Consider the following 17,030-nt stretch of genomic DNA (forward strand, 5'->3'; position numbering starts at 1 on the left):
CTTTCTGGCTAGTGTCCAGACCTGGCACAGGCATTAACTAGACAGCAAAGGTGACTATTCAAAAAAAAATAAAAAAGAAATCTGAAGGAAATCTGACAGTTTAGATAGCTGACCTGACTTTTCATTGGAAGGAACGCCTTTAGCTACAGAATTTCCCTAGAGCATCCTTCGATCAAAGAGTTGAAGTAAATGTACAGCGACTTGAAATACATTGAATGAAGGCAATGCATGGCCTTCCAATAAAAAATATTTGAGGACTGAAAAAACCTGACCAATAATTAGACTAACTTCACCTTTAGGGCACTACAGACTTTCTTCACCATATGGCCTTTTTTCCTTTGACAGCTCACCAAAAAATTCTGACCAAGCGCTCCCCAGGTGTGATGATCATGTTGAACTTTCGTAATTTAAATTCCATAAAAATAAGTGTTATCTTTTTTGGAGTTCAATATTCATTTTGATTGCCAGCAGAAAATTTTAGGTGGTCAGGTTTCCTGTCCAGAGCCCCTTTGCGGAAATGCTTTCGGAAGTGGAGAATTCCTTCCTCCACTGGTGTTTCTCCATAAGGAGGTCACAACTGAATTCACTGCAGGTGCCCAGCGCTCACCACTGAGCTCGCTGCTGCACCGCACTAGGCCTCCACTGGAGGGTTTCAGGACGTTCCCCTCACAGGAAGCCCCCAGAATCCAGATTTTCCAAATGCTCCATCAATACTCCCTCTTCTTCCTCCTCCAGCAGCATCCTCGCGTGGCAGGGAGGAGTGGGTAAGGTGGGCAGAGTTCCCTGCCCTGGTGAAGCCAGCAAGAAAACTCCCCCGGGCTTGCACAAACTCCTTCAAGGGGGCTGGACTCACCTTCACGACAGAGCCCCATGACTTCTCGGTTTTTCCCAAACTCCTTGAAACTTTCGTCCAATTCCGTCCCTAGGAGATACACACACACAGGAGGAGGGGAGAGGCAGGTCAGTGGCCAGGAGTGTGACGCAGGCTCACGCACGCACGGAATAGGTGCGGGCACCTCTGCCTTACCCAACCGAGCGATAGCATCTCTGACCCCCGAGGGGGCTGGTCACAGCACAGGGGAGGGGGGAGGGGACGGGCCAGAGGGCAGGGGAGCAGGGGGCGTGGGGAAGAGGAGGGCGTGGACACTCACCGTCCTTCCCAGGAAGTTTGGAAGCTTCGACCCACAGATTCCACGACTGTCCCAGCATCGCTTCGGGACTGGGCAAAGGCCTGCGCTCCCCGACGGTCGCCATTGCGACGGCGGCCGAGGTGGAGGCGGCCCCGGAGCCGCCGTCCTCTGGCCGTAGGCGCCGCAGCGGCGGCGGAGGCTGCCGCTGGGGTTGCGGAGGCTGCTGCTGCTGCCGGGCAGCCGCGGCCGCTGCTCCGCCCGCGGCCGCTGCTGCTCGGCGCGGCTCCCCCCTGACGTCATCCGCGGCCCGCTCCGACATTCTTTCCGCTCCTACAATGTAACAAAAAAGGGGGAAAAGAGTCGCGCGGGGGCCGCTTTTAAGGAGGCGCCGGGGAGTTCCGGCGGCGTGCGCGGCCCGCGGGCCGGGTGGGGCGCGCTGACAGCGGCCCCCGGCCGCCCAGCCCGCCTCCCCCAGGGCCACCCCCCGCCCCGGGCGCAAAGTCCGCTGCGCGGGCTCGCTTTCGCTTTCGCCTCCCTGCGGCCCCTCGGGGGAGGGGACGAGCCGCCGGCCGCCAGCCACCGCGGCGCAGGGTCCCCTGCCTGCTTCTGCCGCCAGACCGGGCATGGAGGCCAGCGCCGGCAGCTGCCCGCGCCCCGCCACCACTGTCCGCGGCGGGGAGGCCCGAAACGCAGCCCCGGCCCTCGGCTGCCCACCCTGAGGCCGCTCGCATCCCCGGCCCGGGCCCTTCCGTCCGCGCGTCCGTCCAAGCGGCGGCACCCGGCTGGCTCCCTTAAGCAGAGGCGCCTCCCGCCGCCTCCTCCCCCTCGCCGGTCCCTCCCTCTCAGCTCGCTCCGGCGAAGTTTGCACGTCAAGCCCCCGGAGTGGAGCCAGGGCGAAGTCGGAAACGCAGCCACCTATGGAGGAGCCGGGCGGCCGACCCCGGGGCACCGCCGAGTGTGGTCGGCGTCTGGCCCTCCGGCCCGGGGTCCGGACCAGGGGGCGCAGGGGCTGGTGCAGGGATCACTAAACTCTCCACACACGGGCAGCCGAGCAGCTGTCAAAAGCATGAATGGGAAGCCACCGCCGCCGAGCGGACGCCTGGCGTGCAGGAAACCACCGGCAAGCAAAGAAATGCGGCCCAGGTGACGTTCCAGGTGTCTGCTCGAGGCCCACCATTGGAGGTCACAGCGGGTGTCTGGGGGACTTGAACTTCAGTCCAGCAAAAAGGAGACCATGTAATAGCTGTAAGATGGAGTGTAGGAGAAAGAGACCGAGGGGAATCGGTTGCCAACTTTCTCTATTTCCCATTCTATTTCTCCTGGAAGTGATTCATTCACCCCAAAAATAATTTTTAAAAATCTTGCCATTTAGAAATCTGATTCACTTTGAATTCAAGTTATTAGTCTCTCCCTCTTTGCTTAGTCAGGGCTGGAACCCAGGGATTTAGGGCAATGTACAGCATTCCTGGAAAATGTTTAGAAGATAGTTTTGTCAGATTAACGTCACTAAATAAAGCACCCTTCCCAACCACACACACACACACACACAGCCCAAAGCTTTTGCTTCAGTGATAAGTAAAGATAGTAAAAGATTATAGAGTATGCGACGGTGTGAAAATCTGAAGCCTGAGACAAACAAGGATTTTGATAATTTCACATAGCACGAATATCAGTACTCCTGTGGCACGTGTGTCTTGGCTGCGTGCTCACAGGTGCTTTCTCTAGGTAGGGAGGAAGCAGGTTTATTCATGTTTTTTATGTAGGACATCTGCTGTGACAGAGGTGGCCAATTTCTCTGCTAAAGAAACAGTCCAATTCAGAGAAACATAAAAATGTTTAAATAAGAGTAAAAAATAATAAGGAATTGTTACTGCACCTAAACTCAACACAGGGCTGTTGTGGAAAGGGTTTGTTTTAAAGTTTAATTTCAAAATTTAAAAGCTTTAGAAAATAATACATAAATTTTTTATTTTAAAAAGATTTACAAATAAGTAAATTTTCCTCTGGATTGCATGTAAGACATAAGTTTCAAAAAGTGAAATTATGGATGCTTCCTAAACTTATCTAAGTAGTAGTAAAAACAAAATAACCAATAGTAGTAGAAACAACTGAAATTATAAAAATTCATTTCTAAAGCTTTAACCTAGTAAAAAGGTACCACTGAGAAAAAATGCATGAGTAAAATATATAATTCCCTTGGTAACAACAGTATTCCTAACTCTTGTCCCCAATGCAGACTTTTAATTTTTCATTCTCCCCAAATCACTGACAAACTGTAGAATTACATAAAAACATCCAACTTCTCTGTTTTCCTAGATTAAAATACACAGTTTATGAATTACTTTGAATTTTGTCATTCCACACTTAAGCTAATTGAAATTTGGATTTTAATGGCATTTGGCACTGCCCCTAAAAAGAAAAGCTTAAGGCCACCCAACTATACGGATACCAAATGGAGCTTGTCTACTGAGTACAGACTGGGTGAGAAGGAGAATAAGGGGAAGAATGGCAACATGAAGTACAGTCCCACTTCCTCAAGACATTGCTTGATTTCCCCCTTTTTACATGTGAAAATACTTCAAGATTCACGAATATGATTTCTACCCAAAGGGGGGTCAGGGTGGCAATTTATATAATACTTCAACTTCTCTCCTTATCCCTGCTTGCTACCTTTTATTTTTTCCTTCAAAGTTTTTGACTGGTTTAATAAAGAAAACACAACAGAGCTTAAAATGAAAAATACTAAGTATCCTGTTAGCATTATGATAGTTATTAAGAGAAATTATTAATAATAGCAGTTATCAATTATTGAGTACCCACTAGCAATGCCATTGTACCTTACTGCATTGTTGCAGTTAATATTCACAATCATGTAAGGTAGGAGTTGTATTACTTAAAAATTTACAAATGAAAATGAGGGAGGGCTCTGGAGTGAGTCCCTATGAATTCTTTCTGGGTTCATATATTGGCTCTTCTACTTGCAAGCTGTGTAACCTGAACAAGTTACCTAACTTACCTCCACTCCAGTTTAAAACAGAGTTAAAGCCAGGCTTCTTCTGAGGAGTACATGAAAAAAATCCACGGAAAGCAGCTGCTATGACATTTAACACAAAACAAACATTATAGCCTTGGTCAGTGTGCTCAGTGGTTGGAACAACTGCCTGCGCACTAAGGGGTTGCAGGTTTGATCTTGGCCCCGGTCAAGCAACCAATCTATGTGTCTCTCTTGCATCGATGTTTCTGTTTCTCTCTCTCTCTCTCTCTCTCTCTCTCTGTTTCTACCTCTCCCTCCCTCCCTCTCTCTCTGTTTCTACCTCTCCCTCCCTCTCTCTCTCTCTCTGTTTCTGCCTCTCCCTCCCTCCCTTCCCCTCTCTCTAAAAAAAAAAAAAATCAATGGAAAAAATACCCTTGGGTGAGGATTAACAAAAATAAAAATAAACACTATAAATAAGGTGTTCTATATCAAGCCAAACAATTCAGATCAATTCTTATCTGAGAAATGTATTACCAAGTTGAAGATGTGGGGACCAAGAGAATGACAGGCAATTCCTAACATCTTCCCACCAATCTCTTCTGCTATAACTAATACATTTTACTATACTCTCTTCATCCATAAATCCTATCCCTTCTAGATCAGGAAGTTTCTGACATCCATAATTGGTCTGGATTTCCCAAAGGTTTGAATGAGTCAACAACAAAAGTCAAACCGCTGGCTGAGAAAGTACAGTGCTCTGATACTTAAATTTGGGCAACATTTTAAAAGTGCTCCATACACAAAGGGCACTGTCTATAAATAAGAGTACAAACATCTGGTTTTACCTATCAGACCATAATAAAGAACCTGATGAATTCTTACCTAAATACCCCTCCTCTACACTCAAAAATATAAAAAGAAAATGACCCAATACTATTTACATTTATGCAATGTAATTATTTTAATATAGCAGTGTGCCTTGCATATGATCAATCAGTTCTCTTGTCAGTGCACTTCTGATGTCTTGTAACTCTGAGGATCTTCGGGATTTGTCTGCACAGATAAGTGGTATGTTTTATAAAGTTTGAGTAATGAGGACTCAGGTTATTGAATGGTTCTTGATTGCCTACCACATACCAGGCACTCTGCTAGGCACCAGGGTGAACACTATATAGTAATTTCACTGAGGACATGAGAAGAGTAAGAAGTAGGGGAAAACATTTAATTCATCAAAATGCTCTTATGGAAAAGCTGTAACCACCAATTAGATTATTTGTGACTTAAGAACTAGGCTGTCAGAAGTGAAATGCTGCCAAGTTCTGAGCATTTATTTCATCCCTTCCAGGGATGTATTTAAAATATGGTCTTACTTCACCATCCAAATTTAGGGATGTTCCCAGTAGGTGTCAAGGGTAACAAGGTCTATCTTAACAAGAATGATTATTTGCACAACAGATTCACTTGTAAAATGCTTTGTTCAAATGCCCAAGGCATCACTAAGTGAAAAAAATGGCTGATCTTTCCAATTTTTAATTCTGGTTTAATGTAAAATGGCTGAAACTTTCCAAATTTTTTCTAAAATGCAAGACCCCACACAACCAGTCTTTTATTTAGGAAAAAACCCACCAGTCCCAAGACAACATTGTAATAAACTTGAAAACCAGCAACTACAGTATATTTATCAGTGCAAATTACAGGGTTGGTAACAGAGATTCTCCATTATCAACCCCAAAGGACTGCCTTCATTTGAGTAACAAGAAACTCAGATCCACTGAATTAGAAATGTATTGGCTTTGGTTTCTTTATTTCCTCCTAAAATTGGCTGAGCCTGTGTTCATATCCTTTCTCCCTCCTCTGAGCACAGCTCTCTTCTGCATATGGGGTATGGCAGGCAAGGCCCTTCTTTAACTGTGTTCCTGTAGTGAAATATTGTACCATACAGACTGTCATAAATACATCAGTATTCCAGTAGGGGGAGAACAGTGGAAGGAGAAAATTGAATTCATCAGCTCAGTGGCTGGAATTGCTGACAATCAAGTATAAAATTAGGAATAATAGGAATAGCTGCAAAAGTAGGGACTGAACGATGAAGGTAATTATCTTTTTCAAGGCTTAACCCGTACATGTATTCATTCTACACACGTTTCAGTTGTCAAGAAGTTCAAAGCTTTGGATTTTTAGTTTGTTTTCCTAATCATTATTTGTGTAGCTACATATAAATTCTCCCAAAGAAACATTCACCAGTGATAGAAAACTGAAAGAGAAAAAAAAATTAAATATATACATAAAAGCTAATAAATTGTAACTTTAAACTGAATAATGCCTAAATATTTCTAGGAATTTAATACTGGCCTGCATTTTATTAACTACTGACAACCTTGATTTAAAATCTTCATTTAAAGCCTTCAGGTAAAGTAGTTTTTGAAAAATAGAGAGAAAGGATTAAGTTATAGAAAAGGAATGGAAAAGTTGGGCCAACATTTAGCTATAAAAAGAGGCTGACTATTTCGAGTTCCAGTACACTGCCTCAGATACAATAAAATGCAAAATTAAACACACTGTTAAAAATAATTCCTATGTCACCTTTGTACCCATACAGCTTTCACTGAACTGACTGTGAATATCACCATCTGATGGGCTCAGCAGTTAAGAGCATGGGTTCTAGAGCCAATGTGCCCAGGTTAAATCCCAATTCTCCTGCTTACTTCTGTGTAACTCTGGGTAAATCATTTAACCTCTCTGTGCCTTTTTCCTCATATACAAAATAAGTGAAAGAGATATCAGCTTTATGAGAATATTAAGAAAGTTAATAGTGCAAAAGCACCCTATAAATGTTAACTATTATTAGCACAGTGCCTGTCACATGGTAAGTCCCAATTCTAATTTATCTACGTTACACTATCAGATCAGTCTTGCAGAGCTGAAGTATGGCTTTAGTTATGTCAGTCCTTGCTCTAACACTTTTGGGGGCTCTCCATTGACCACACTGAGTTCAATAAAAACTTCTCTCCTAGCATTCAAGGAGTGCTCCAGCCCCAACCCTACCATATCTAAGTGTCCCCTCTAGCAGGCACTCTACAGTTCAGCCAAAATGACTGATTCATAGCATCAAACATGTTTCCCACTCCAGATTCCAGCTCCCAAGCCTTTGTTCATACAGGTTACTCCATCTATAACACTTTTCTTCCCTTGGCTGAAACCCTACTGTTTAATCAAGTCCTCTGCAAATTCCAGTTCTTTAAGAAAATCTTCCCTGATCCCTTTTACTAAGAATATGGGAACTCATCCCACCTTTAAATCATAGGACTTCATATATTGGGGTTAAGAGTACACGCTCTGAAATCAAGACGGCAATGAGATCTATGCTTATTCTGCCAGAGATCAATAGTTTGCATTCCCAACATAAGGGTGTTATTTGGAACTTGGAACTCACCTCCCCACAAACCATAAGATCTGTGGGTACCAGGTCCCCAAGTTGGTCTGCCAAGTGTGTTAAGGCTGAACTCTCGACGAAGATCGCAGGGGTGTTAGCACAAGAGGGAAGGAAGAGCACTGAGCATTCCTTCCCCTTTCCTCAGCAAAATTCCAGCTCTCAGGTCACAGATGCAGCAAACAACACCCCCCTCACTTTTCTATATTTTTTTTCGTGCACCCTGATCTAGTAGGCCATCTGGGTTTGTACTGCTTCCCAAAGGGCACACTGTCCCACAAAGGCTTGCATCCCATTTCCACCTCTAAAATAAAACCTTCCTTTTCTTGGTAAAGATAAATAGTATGCAGATTTAACTGTTTTTCATTAACATGTGAATGGATGATGAATGAATATAGTTCCATGTCTTCAATGCCCGACCGAAACACATATTTTCTTATATAAACAAGAGACCTTAACCCAAATCATTTTCTAAATGGTCCCTCAAGCTTTCTTCCCAGGAACATAAAATTACTACACCCTCATGGCCCCTGCTGCTTACTCTTGTGGCCACTGAGCTGTGATCCTGGCCCTTGCCAGGGAAGCATGGCCCTGATTGTAAATGACACCATCTATGACTCAAGGCAATGTTTCCGACCTTTTATTTTAACCTGTTCAATCTATTTTAACCTCTTTTTTGATCGCCTAAGATCTCCAGGACCCAGAGACCCTGATCTTCTCCGCTTTCTACTCCTTTCTCTACTTCCTTCTCCACATCCTCCTACTACTCACCAAACTGCTCTATGCTAAGGAACTTCAGGAGCAGAAAAAGTGAACTGAAACAATATTGCTACAAGTGAGAAATTTACCTTTGCTCCTTTCCAGAGCTTCTTGCCCTTCTCCACTTCAGAACAACAGGGGTATTTGTTTCCGAATGATTTCTGGGGGATGTGGCATCAGCAGCAATCACAAGTGATGGTTAGTCACCTAGAATCCAGTTTACCAGGTATTTCTTTTTGTTTGTTTGTTTGTTTTTTGGTACGTGCCCCTAGCGGAAACCGAACCCAGGACTCTCTGGTCCGCAGGCCGACGCTCCAACCGCTGAGCCAAACTGGCCAGGGCCCAGGTATTTCTTTAAAAAGAGTCAAACATAAATTGGACGTCATCAAAATTATTAAACTTTTGTGTTTCAAATAATACCTTCAAAAAAGTGAAAAAACAATACATAGAATGAAAAAAAATCTGTACAAATTATATATCTGATAAGGGACTTGTATCTGGAATACAACTCAAAAAAAAAAAAAAGAATCCAATTTTAAAGTGGGCAAAAGATCTCAATAGATAATTCTACAAAGAAAATAATACAAATGACCAACAAACAAAAAAGTTGCTCACCATCACTTGTTACTAGAGAAATACAGATCAAAACCATGATATCACTACACACCACTATAATGGCTATTAAGTAAGCAAGAACGAACAAACAAAAAAAAAGACAAGTGTTGGTGAGGATGTGGAGGAATTGAAATCCTTATGAATTGCTGGTAGGATTTGTAGGCCCCTGTGGAAAAAAAGGTATGGCAGTTCCTCCAAAGGTTAAACAATTACAATATAATCCAACAATTCCACTTCTAAGTATATACTCAAATGAACTGAAAGCAGGGGCTCAAAGAGATACTTGCACACCAATGCTCGTAATAGCATCATTCACAAGAGCCAAAAGGTGGAAACAACCCTAGTGTCCATCAACTGATGAATAAATAAAATGTGGTATATTTAAACACTGGAACAGTATTCAGCTACTAAAAGGAATGCTACAACATGAATGACCTCAAGCCAAGTCAAGAAGCCAGACAGGTCACCTATTTTATGATTCCATTTGAAATATCCAGAATAGGCAAATCCATAGAAACAGAAAGCAGATGAGTGGCTTCTAGGATCTGGCGAGAGGAGAAGGTGAAGAGTGACTGCTAGATGGAAACGGGGTCTCCTTTGGGGGTGATGGACATGTTTTGGACCTAGACAGAGGCGATAGATGGTTGAGCAACATCATGAATATACTAAAAACTATTAAATGAGTAAATTTGAATTATATTTCAATAAAGCTATTTTTTTTAAAGCTAACATTAAAATTTGGCAAATTTCACACAAAACTCCAGATTGACTTCCCTTGAAAAAAATCTCTGCGATCTCACACTATTGCCCACAGGTCCCTCATGACAACCACCAGTTGCAACTGAAGCTGGTCCTGGGCCCACCTGTGCCACTGCCTAACTCTGGACATGTTTCATCTCTGCCTCAGTTAGCTTCTCTGTAAAAGGAGGATCATAACAGTATCTACCTCATCAGGCTGTTCTGAGGAGTCAATGAATTTAAATGCTAGAAAACATACATAGTAAGTGCTCACTGCTCATTAAGTGTTAGCTACATTTTATATTTTATGACACCTCATCCTCTTAATACAGAAGTAAATGGGCCCTGGCATCAGTTAAAGCATCAGTAAGCGGACCAGTGGGTGGCAGGTTCAATTCTGGTTAAGGGTACGTACCTCAGTTGCAATTTGTCTCTGGCCCTGGCTAGGGTCGTATGGGGAGGCAGCCACTCGAAGTGTCCCTTTCACTTCGATGTTTCACTCACTCTCTCTCCCTCCCATTCTATCTGAACAAAAGTGGGAAAATGTCCTCAGGTGAGGGGGAAAAAAAAGAAGTAAATGGTATTTGCTCTTCAATTTTTATTTTTAACAAATGAAAAGTATAGCATATAATGTAGCAATCCAAAATAAAAAAGTGGAAAGAAAGCCAAGATATGAGTTTTTGAAAAGCAACATACAAAATGCATAGTAGCCCTGGATGGTTTTGCTCAGTGGTTAGAGGGTCGGCCTGCAGACCAAAGAGTTGTGGGCTCAATTCCCACCAAGGGCATGTACCTTGGTTGTGGTTCATCCAGGCCCTGGTCAGGGTCGCACGTCGATGTTTGTTTCTCTCCCTCCTCTTCCCTCCCTCCCACCTTACCTGAAGATAAATGAAAAAAATATATATTCTCAGGTGAGGATTTAAAAAAAAGACAAAATGCATAGTACATGCCTATTTTTGTGAAAAAGCAAATAATTATGATGATGATAAGTTTATACATAGAAAACAGTCTAGATAACTTTGGATTTATGGGGAGCAGGAAGTGAAAGAATATAATTAAAAGGACTGTTTATTAACATATATGTTCATATAATATTTAAATTTTTCTGGCTTTACTGAACAATAGTTGCCATATAACATTGTATAAATTTAAAGTATACAATGTGGTTTTATATATATATATATATATATATATAAAATTAGCTGACACATCCATCGCCTGACATAGTTAATTTTTTTTTTTAATCACGAAGTTTTATAATCAGGAACTATAATAAGGATATTTTTTAAAAGAAGAAGAAATTCTAATTTTGTTTGAGACTTCTGTGAGACTGTCACAAAATTCAACCACATGAGTGCAGTATCGTAGACTGACTAAGCCAGGGCCATTCGCTTTCCTTTGAAACCCAGAGGCTGGTTTCCTTCTTCCTTATAGTTCATCTTTCACTGCTGCCAAAAGAAGAGCTTCTAAACTCTTGGCCTGGCAGTCAACACCTTTCACTATCTGGCCAAACATCCATTTTATAGCATTCTCACTCTTCACTCCCCCCTTACAAAGACTCCACTCTGGCTAACAATGACATAAAATACATATCCCTAAAATGTTTTTCCACTTGCAATTTTTAAAAATTGAGATAAAATTCGCATAACATAAAATTTACCATTTTAACAATTTTAAAGTGTACAACTTAGTGACCTGTAGTATATTCACAATGTGGTGCAACCATTATCACTATTTGGTTCCAGGGCACTTTCATCACCCTAAAAGGAAACCTTGTACCCATTAAGCAGTCACTCTTCAACTCCCATCCCTCCTCCAGCCCCTGGAAGCTACATCTGTCTTCTGTCTCAAAAGTTTTGCCTACTTTGGATATTTCACATAATTGAAATCATATGATATGTGAACTTTTATGTCTGACTTCTTTCAGTTAGCATCGTTTTTGAGGCTCATCTATGTTGAAGTATATATCTATAATCTAATTTAGTTCTCTTCACAGCTGAATAATGTTTCACTGTGTGCATATACCATAGTTTGTTTGTTGCTGTTTTTTTTTAATCCTCACCCGAGGACATTTTTCCATTTTTTGTTCAGATAGGGTGGGAGGGGGACAGAGAGAGAGAGAGAGAGAAACATCGATGTGAAAGGGACACATCGAGTGGTTGCCACCCGCACACCCGCACAACCCAACCAGGGCCGGGACAAACTGCAACCGAGGTACGTGCCCTTAGCGGGAACTGAACCCGGATCTCTCTGGACCACAGGTCAACGCTCTAACCGCTGAGCCAAACCAGCCAGGGCCACAGTTTGTTTTTTAATCCATTCATCAGTTGATGGACATTCGGGTTATTTCACCTTTTGGATACTGTGAATAGTTGCATGCCATTATATTTCCCTTCTTTCAGCTGCGTGTGCAAATCAAAGCCAAGCCTTCATGTGAGCTTCAAATCAACTCTTACCCTCCCCAAGTTAGCCTAACCCAAAATCTTCAGCTTTCTCTAAATTCCTTCACCACTTCTATACCCAAGGTAGCAAACTGTCAACACGTCAGAATCCCACAGACTTATTTAGATTGACTCAAACTGTTTGCTTCTTTTAAATGAGTTGCTAACTTTGGAAAACTCAAGGAAAATCGTTCAAGTCAAGATTTCAGTTCCCTTAAAAATCTGGAAGGTCTGGCAACATCATCATCTCTTCCTGGGTTATTGCAACCACAGATGAACTGGCCTCACTGCTTCTACCATTGCCCTCTACAGCCTGCCTCAGTATAGTACCCTCAATGGTTTCATTAAAACAGAAGTCAGATCAAGTCACTCCTGTACACACAACATTCCAGTGGCCTCCCACTTCTCCCAAAGTACAAGCCAAGGCCTGCATGGCCTATGAGGCAGTGTGCGCTGGTCTTGTGCCTGTCTGACTTTGTTTCCTCCCACTCACCTGCCTGCTCACGCAGCTCTGGCCTTCTCCTTTCCATTGCTTGGACAACCCCCAGGCAGGCTTCTGCTTTAGGCCTTTGCACTGGATGTTCACTGTATCCCCAGAAAGCTCAGTGGTTCACTCCTTCACCCTCAATGCTAAGATCTCACCTCAAAAGATCCTATCCTGACCACCCTTATTTAAAACTGTATGCCCCACCCCTCATCAGCACTCCTGCTTTTCCTTATTCTGACCTATTTCTAACCAGTTATCATCGTCCAGTATAATGAATAATGTATTTACTTACTGCATTTGCAATCTATTATCTGTTTTCTTCCATTAAAAGGTAGGTGCCACAATGGCAGGGACTTTGTCCCTTTGATTTACTAATTGATTCCCAGTGCACAGAAGAGTAAAGGCAGACATGCAATAACTACCTGTTGAGTGAATATTGGGCTTCCAATCAGCTGGCACTGAAAAGTGGCTCCCCGTTAGATTGGTCATGAATTTGATAGTTTCTCAGTTTCACCTGGCCCATTTCATTCTTCCACCTGTCTGGTCCCTGCAGGCTTGAGTTTGTGACACTTTTTTTCCCCCTGCCCCTTGTCATTGACTTCTTGGTATCAAGAGTTAATACCTTTTCATCAGAACAGTATTCAAAAAAAGGATGTCATATTTGTAGTCTGTGGAAAACACCTACTATTTGCCTCCTCAAAGACAATCCCTAGTAGAAGCTCAATAAACAGTTAGGAACTAAAGTGCTCCTTTGGCATTTCTGTCCAGTGTTTCACTCCTACCTTCTCCCCAAATCTCACCACTGTCAGCTGCTGACCACCATGTAGGAAAGTACTACTTCTCTCTTCTCTGGAACTTTCCAGACATTCCACAGTGAATGTCATCCTTTGTGATAATCTACATGATCACTGAAGTAAACCTATGCATTGCTGCCCTATTAGCTTTAGGCCAGAAGAATTTAAGGGCCTATTTTGAAGGTGGAGACTTCAGAGCTGCCCAGTACTGTGTTCTTGTAAACACCTAAACAGAACTGCCACATCTTTCCTGATGTTCCTGTTTCTGTCTGGTAAGGGTAAAAATGTTTTCTTTGCAGATGCATATTCATGTTGTCCAAAATGTTTCCATCTTTGCTACAGTTAACTAAAATCTGATTGAGGTATTGCATTTGTTGTCTGAATATATAAACTGATAAATTTCAGAGGCTAAAAATCATCTGGTCTTTCCTATTTGGTTTCTGTTTAGTTTTATCCTTCAATGTAAGCCCCTCATTGCTTTTAGGAGATGGAAAAATGAATCTTTTAATTTTTTTTTAAATAAAAATTCCTCCAGGAAAAGGCTCATCTGATGTGACATTTCCACGCCTGCACCACAATGCACAGCGGGGGTGTGGCAGAATGGCCAGAGGAGGGCGAGGGAGCGCCCTGAGGCTCGACTGTGCAGGATTTCTACAAATCAGGTTTCTGTAACTTCACAAAGTGGTTTGTATAGTTGAAAGCTTAATGTTATTTTTCATCAGTGTCTGGTAAGTTTAAAATAGAACACAAAATTAAAAGAATCTTTGGGACAAAAAAATTCTCCAGGAATTTTTCCTCTTTTTCACATTATGTGAAACTTGCCAACCCTCTCCCCAAACAGTAAATGCACAATGGCAAACATGTAGTAAGAAACAACTAATGGTGGCTGCTATTTCTGTAACGAGCACAAAGCCATCTGGCGGCTGGGCAAAGGCACTGGGCCTGGAGAGTATGTCTGAAGAACTGGGTCTATGATGCTTGTGGAAAGAAAACAGCTAATAATATTGTACTCCTAAACTCACTGTCATTTCATGTTAGTAAGATCATATTCAGAGTGACGCTTAAAATTTGAGACCTTACTTAGATACTTTAAATTTAAGAACTATCATCCTTTAGTAAGACTTGCTCTATTATCCTCAGAAGCATCACATGTTTTCAGTTGTGCTAGGTTGGAACAGCCAGTTACCTTTTCTCTGGAGGGCCGGTAAAACTCCTGATTGGTTTACCAGGGGCTCTTCATCTGCTATATCCGTGGAAATGCTTTCTTCTTAATTCTGTTCAGATCTACAAACAAAAAAGAGGAAAAAGGATAAAACGATGGGTAAAGCTAACCAGAAATCTACTATCTCATTAGTTACCAGATGTTCCAAAATTATTATGTACTTTGAAATGTCAAAGTGTTAAAATTTGAGGCACTTTATCAATTTACAACAAACATAATTCAGTTTCTTTCTCTTTTCTTTCTTTCTCTTTCTTTCTTTCTTTCTTTCTTTCTTTCTTTCTTTCTTTCTTTCTTTCTTACAGTGCACTTATTGACTACATTTATAATAAACTAAGAATAAATAACTATTCCATATGTACACAGAGAAGCCTCCTGGGGTTTAAAGTCATTGTGTATAAGTTGCCATCAATGAGTTTTCACTTAATTTTTAAAATGGCTATTCAGAAATACTGCTCCTATGAAACCTGTCAGAATCACGGATTTAAAAAAAACATACATACATTGAATGAGATTATTACATAGAGACCTCACTCTATCCTTTATCATCTAAAAGTTTATAAAAGCAATTCATAATACTACAAACAGGAAACAAAAACTGAATTAAACCATCTTCCTAAAAAGCACAAGGAAATTACTTGTTCCATTATCTATACATTTTTGTGTAATGTGTACATGTACATTTCAAGTAGAATGTGGCTACTATTTAAATTAATTTGAGAAGGATCACTGAGTTAAAGAGTCAAGGAACTGGAGATTAACCAGAGTTAGACATTTAACTGGTTTTCAAGTTTGACTTGCAGAAGAAGAGGTAGAACAGCAAATATGGGCAATGATACAGCTATGGAGCAGATGCTGAAGTATAAAGCACAAGGCAGGCTGACTTCATATGAAAAATTCACCAGTAATACACTTCTCTCCCTATAATCCTCACTGGCTATCACCAAGGTCATGTGACAGGAATAGTGCTTTGATCAACTTTTATTTATTTTCATAACTCTGAGATGATAAGTCAAATATTTCTATGGTTTGAGATACTAATAAAGCATCTTGAAAAGTCAGTGGATGAAATTCTCTGCCATGTTTTGAATATTTACTCATAATTATCTTTATTGGCTTTTAAGTTATTCCTGGCTCACATCCTTCCACTCTCCCTTTTTTAGACAGTTTCAGTTTTATTCACCCACAAAATGCTATTCATAATGTAATCATTCAGTCAAGTTATCATTCCTACAATTTTTACAAGCCAGATGTTTCTCTTCCCCAGATTTGTACTTCTTCACAGTCTCCTATCTCTGATTTCCATTTTAGCAGTCCTTTTCTGACTTATTTCCAATAAAACCCACTATTTTGTTTAACATGTATGTCCCGAGCTTTTGCATTGAAGAGCTATGCAACAATCACTCAAAGGAAGCTACAAACTACCAGGACAGAGATGGCTGGTAAAGATGGTATATTAGAGCTCTAGCCAGGTGGCTCAGTTGGTTGGAGTGTCATCCCATACAACCAAAAGGTGTCGGGTTCGATTCCTGGTCAGGGCACATATCTAGGTTGCAGGTTCCACTCCCCCATCAGGGCGCTTATGGGAGGCAACTAATCAGTGTTTCTCTCTCACATGGAAGTTTTCCTCTCTCTCTCTCTCTCTCTCTCTCTCTCTCTCTTTCCAGAATCAATAAAAAATATATTCTCGAGTGAGGATTGAAAAAAACAAAGATGTTATGTGAGAGATACTGTTCACCTCTTGGACGGTGATTCCTTCAGAGTATACTTAAGGTGGAGGCAGAACAAAACCAGCATCAGATTAGACTCTGCTCAGTCTTATTTCACTTGGTCAAGCTATTTTTCAGTTTTCCATCAGGACATTCCAGCTATATCTCCTAAGTATTCAAGGAAGTCATCAGATTTTGGTTGCTATGAAATTGCCCCAAGATAGTATTTGCCATTTAAAATTCACCATTTCCCAGCCCGCATACCTTAAAAATGCTTAAGAGAAACCCTATTCTTAGAGGAAAATGGTAGTGCCAGTTACTAAAAATAAGCATTTAAAAATAGTAACTTCTCTACTTAAAATAGAGTGTCAGAAATCTTTTTTTTTTTTTTTTGTAGGGAAAAAACTATCATATGTTTGTATGTATTCATTCATTTTATCTTCACAATGACACTGTTCAAGAGAGCCATTATAATAATCTCCATACTACTAGCGAGCAAACAGAGAGGTCATGATTTGCTGAAGATTACCCAGCAAAGAAATGGCTTGAAACTGGATTTGGACGGAGGCCTTTGGTGCTATTTTATTTCCCTTGCCAGTACACCAAACTGCCTAAACAGCAACTTAATTTTGTTTTAGAAAGAGAAAAAGAAATAGTTTAAAAGGTAGACTGTGGAACATTGTCTAAGAACAGAAATATAAAACTTGATAGCTTGTATTCATTCACCACCTACT

At 41.5% G+C, this 17,030-nt stretch overlaps 1 protein-coding gene across 38 annotated transcripts in view; it reads right to left on the reverse strand.

The window, feature by feature from the left end:
• ATXN7 (ataxin 7) overlaps positions 1-17,030 on the reverse strand; it is a 120,867-nt gene that overhangs the window by 90,481 nt on the left and 13,356 nt on the right. For 17 of the 38 annotated variants that reach the window (XM_036266647.1, XM_036266661.1, XM_036266656.1 and 14 more), the window contains 4 exons: positions 14,555-14,652; positions 8,383-8,645; positions 1,152-1,460; positions 854-922 (listed from right to left, as the gene is read on the reverse strand). In XM_036266647.1, the coding sequence (XP_036122540.1) occupies positions 854-922; positions 1,152-1,449 (367 nt within the window). In that variant the 5' untranslated portion in view covers positions 1,450-1,460; positions 8,383-8,645; positions 14,555-14,652. Of the gene's footprint in view, positions 1-853; positions 923-1,151; positions 1,461-4,146; positions 4,225-8,382; positions 8,646-14,554; positions 14,653-17,030 lie in introns of those variants that run through there. The other 21 variants (XM_036266683.1, XM_036266669.1, XM_036266668.1 and 18 more) reach the window with 12 other exon arrangements.

This window comes from Molossus molossus, unplaced genomic scaffold, assembly GCF_014108415.1.
Source record: "Molossus molossus isolate mMolMol1 unplaced genomic scaffold, mMolMol1.p scaffold_m16_p_18, whole genome shotgun sequence".
Classification (NCBI taxonomy): Eukaryota; Metazoa; Chordata; class Mammalia; order Chiroptera; family Molossidae; genus Molossus; species Molossus molossus.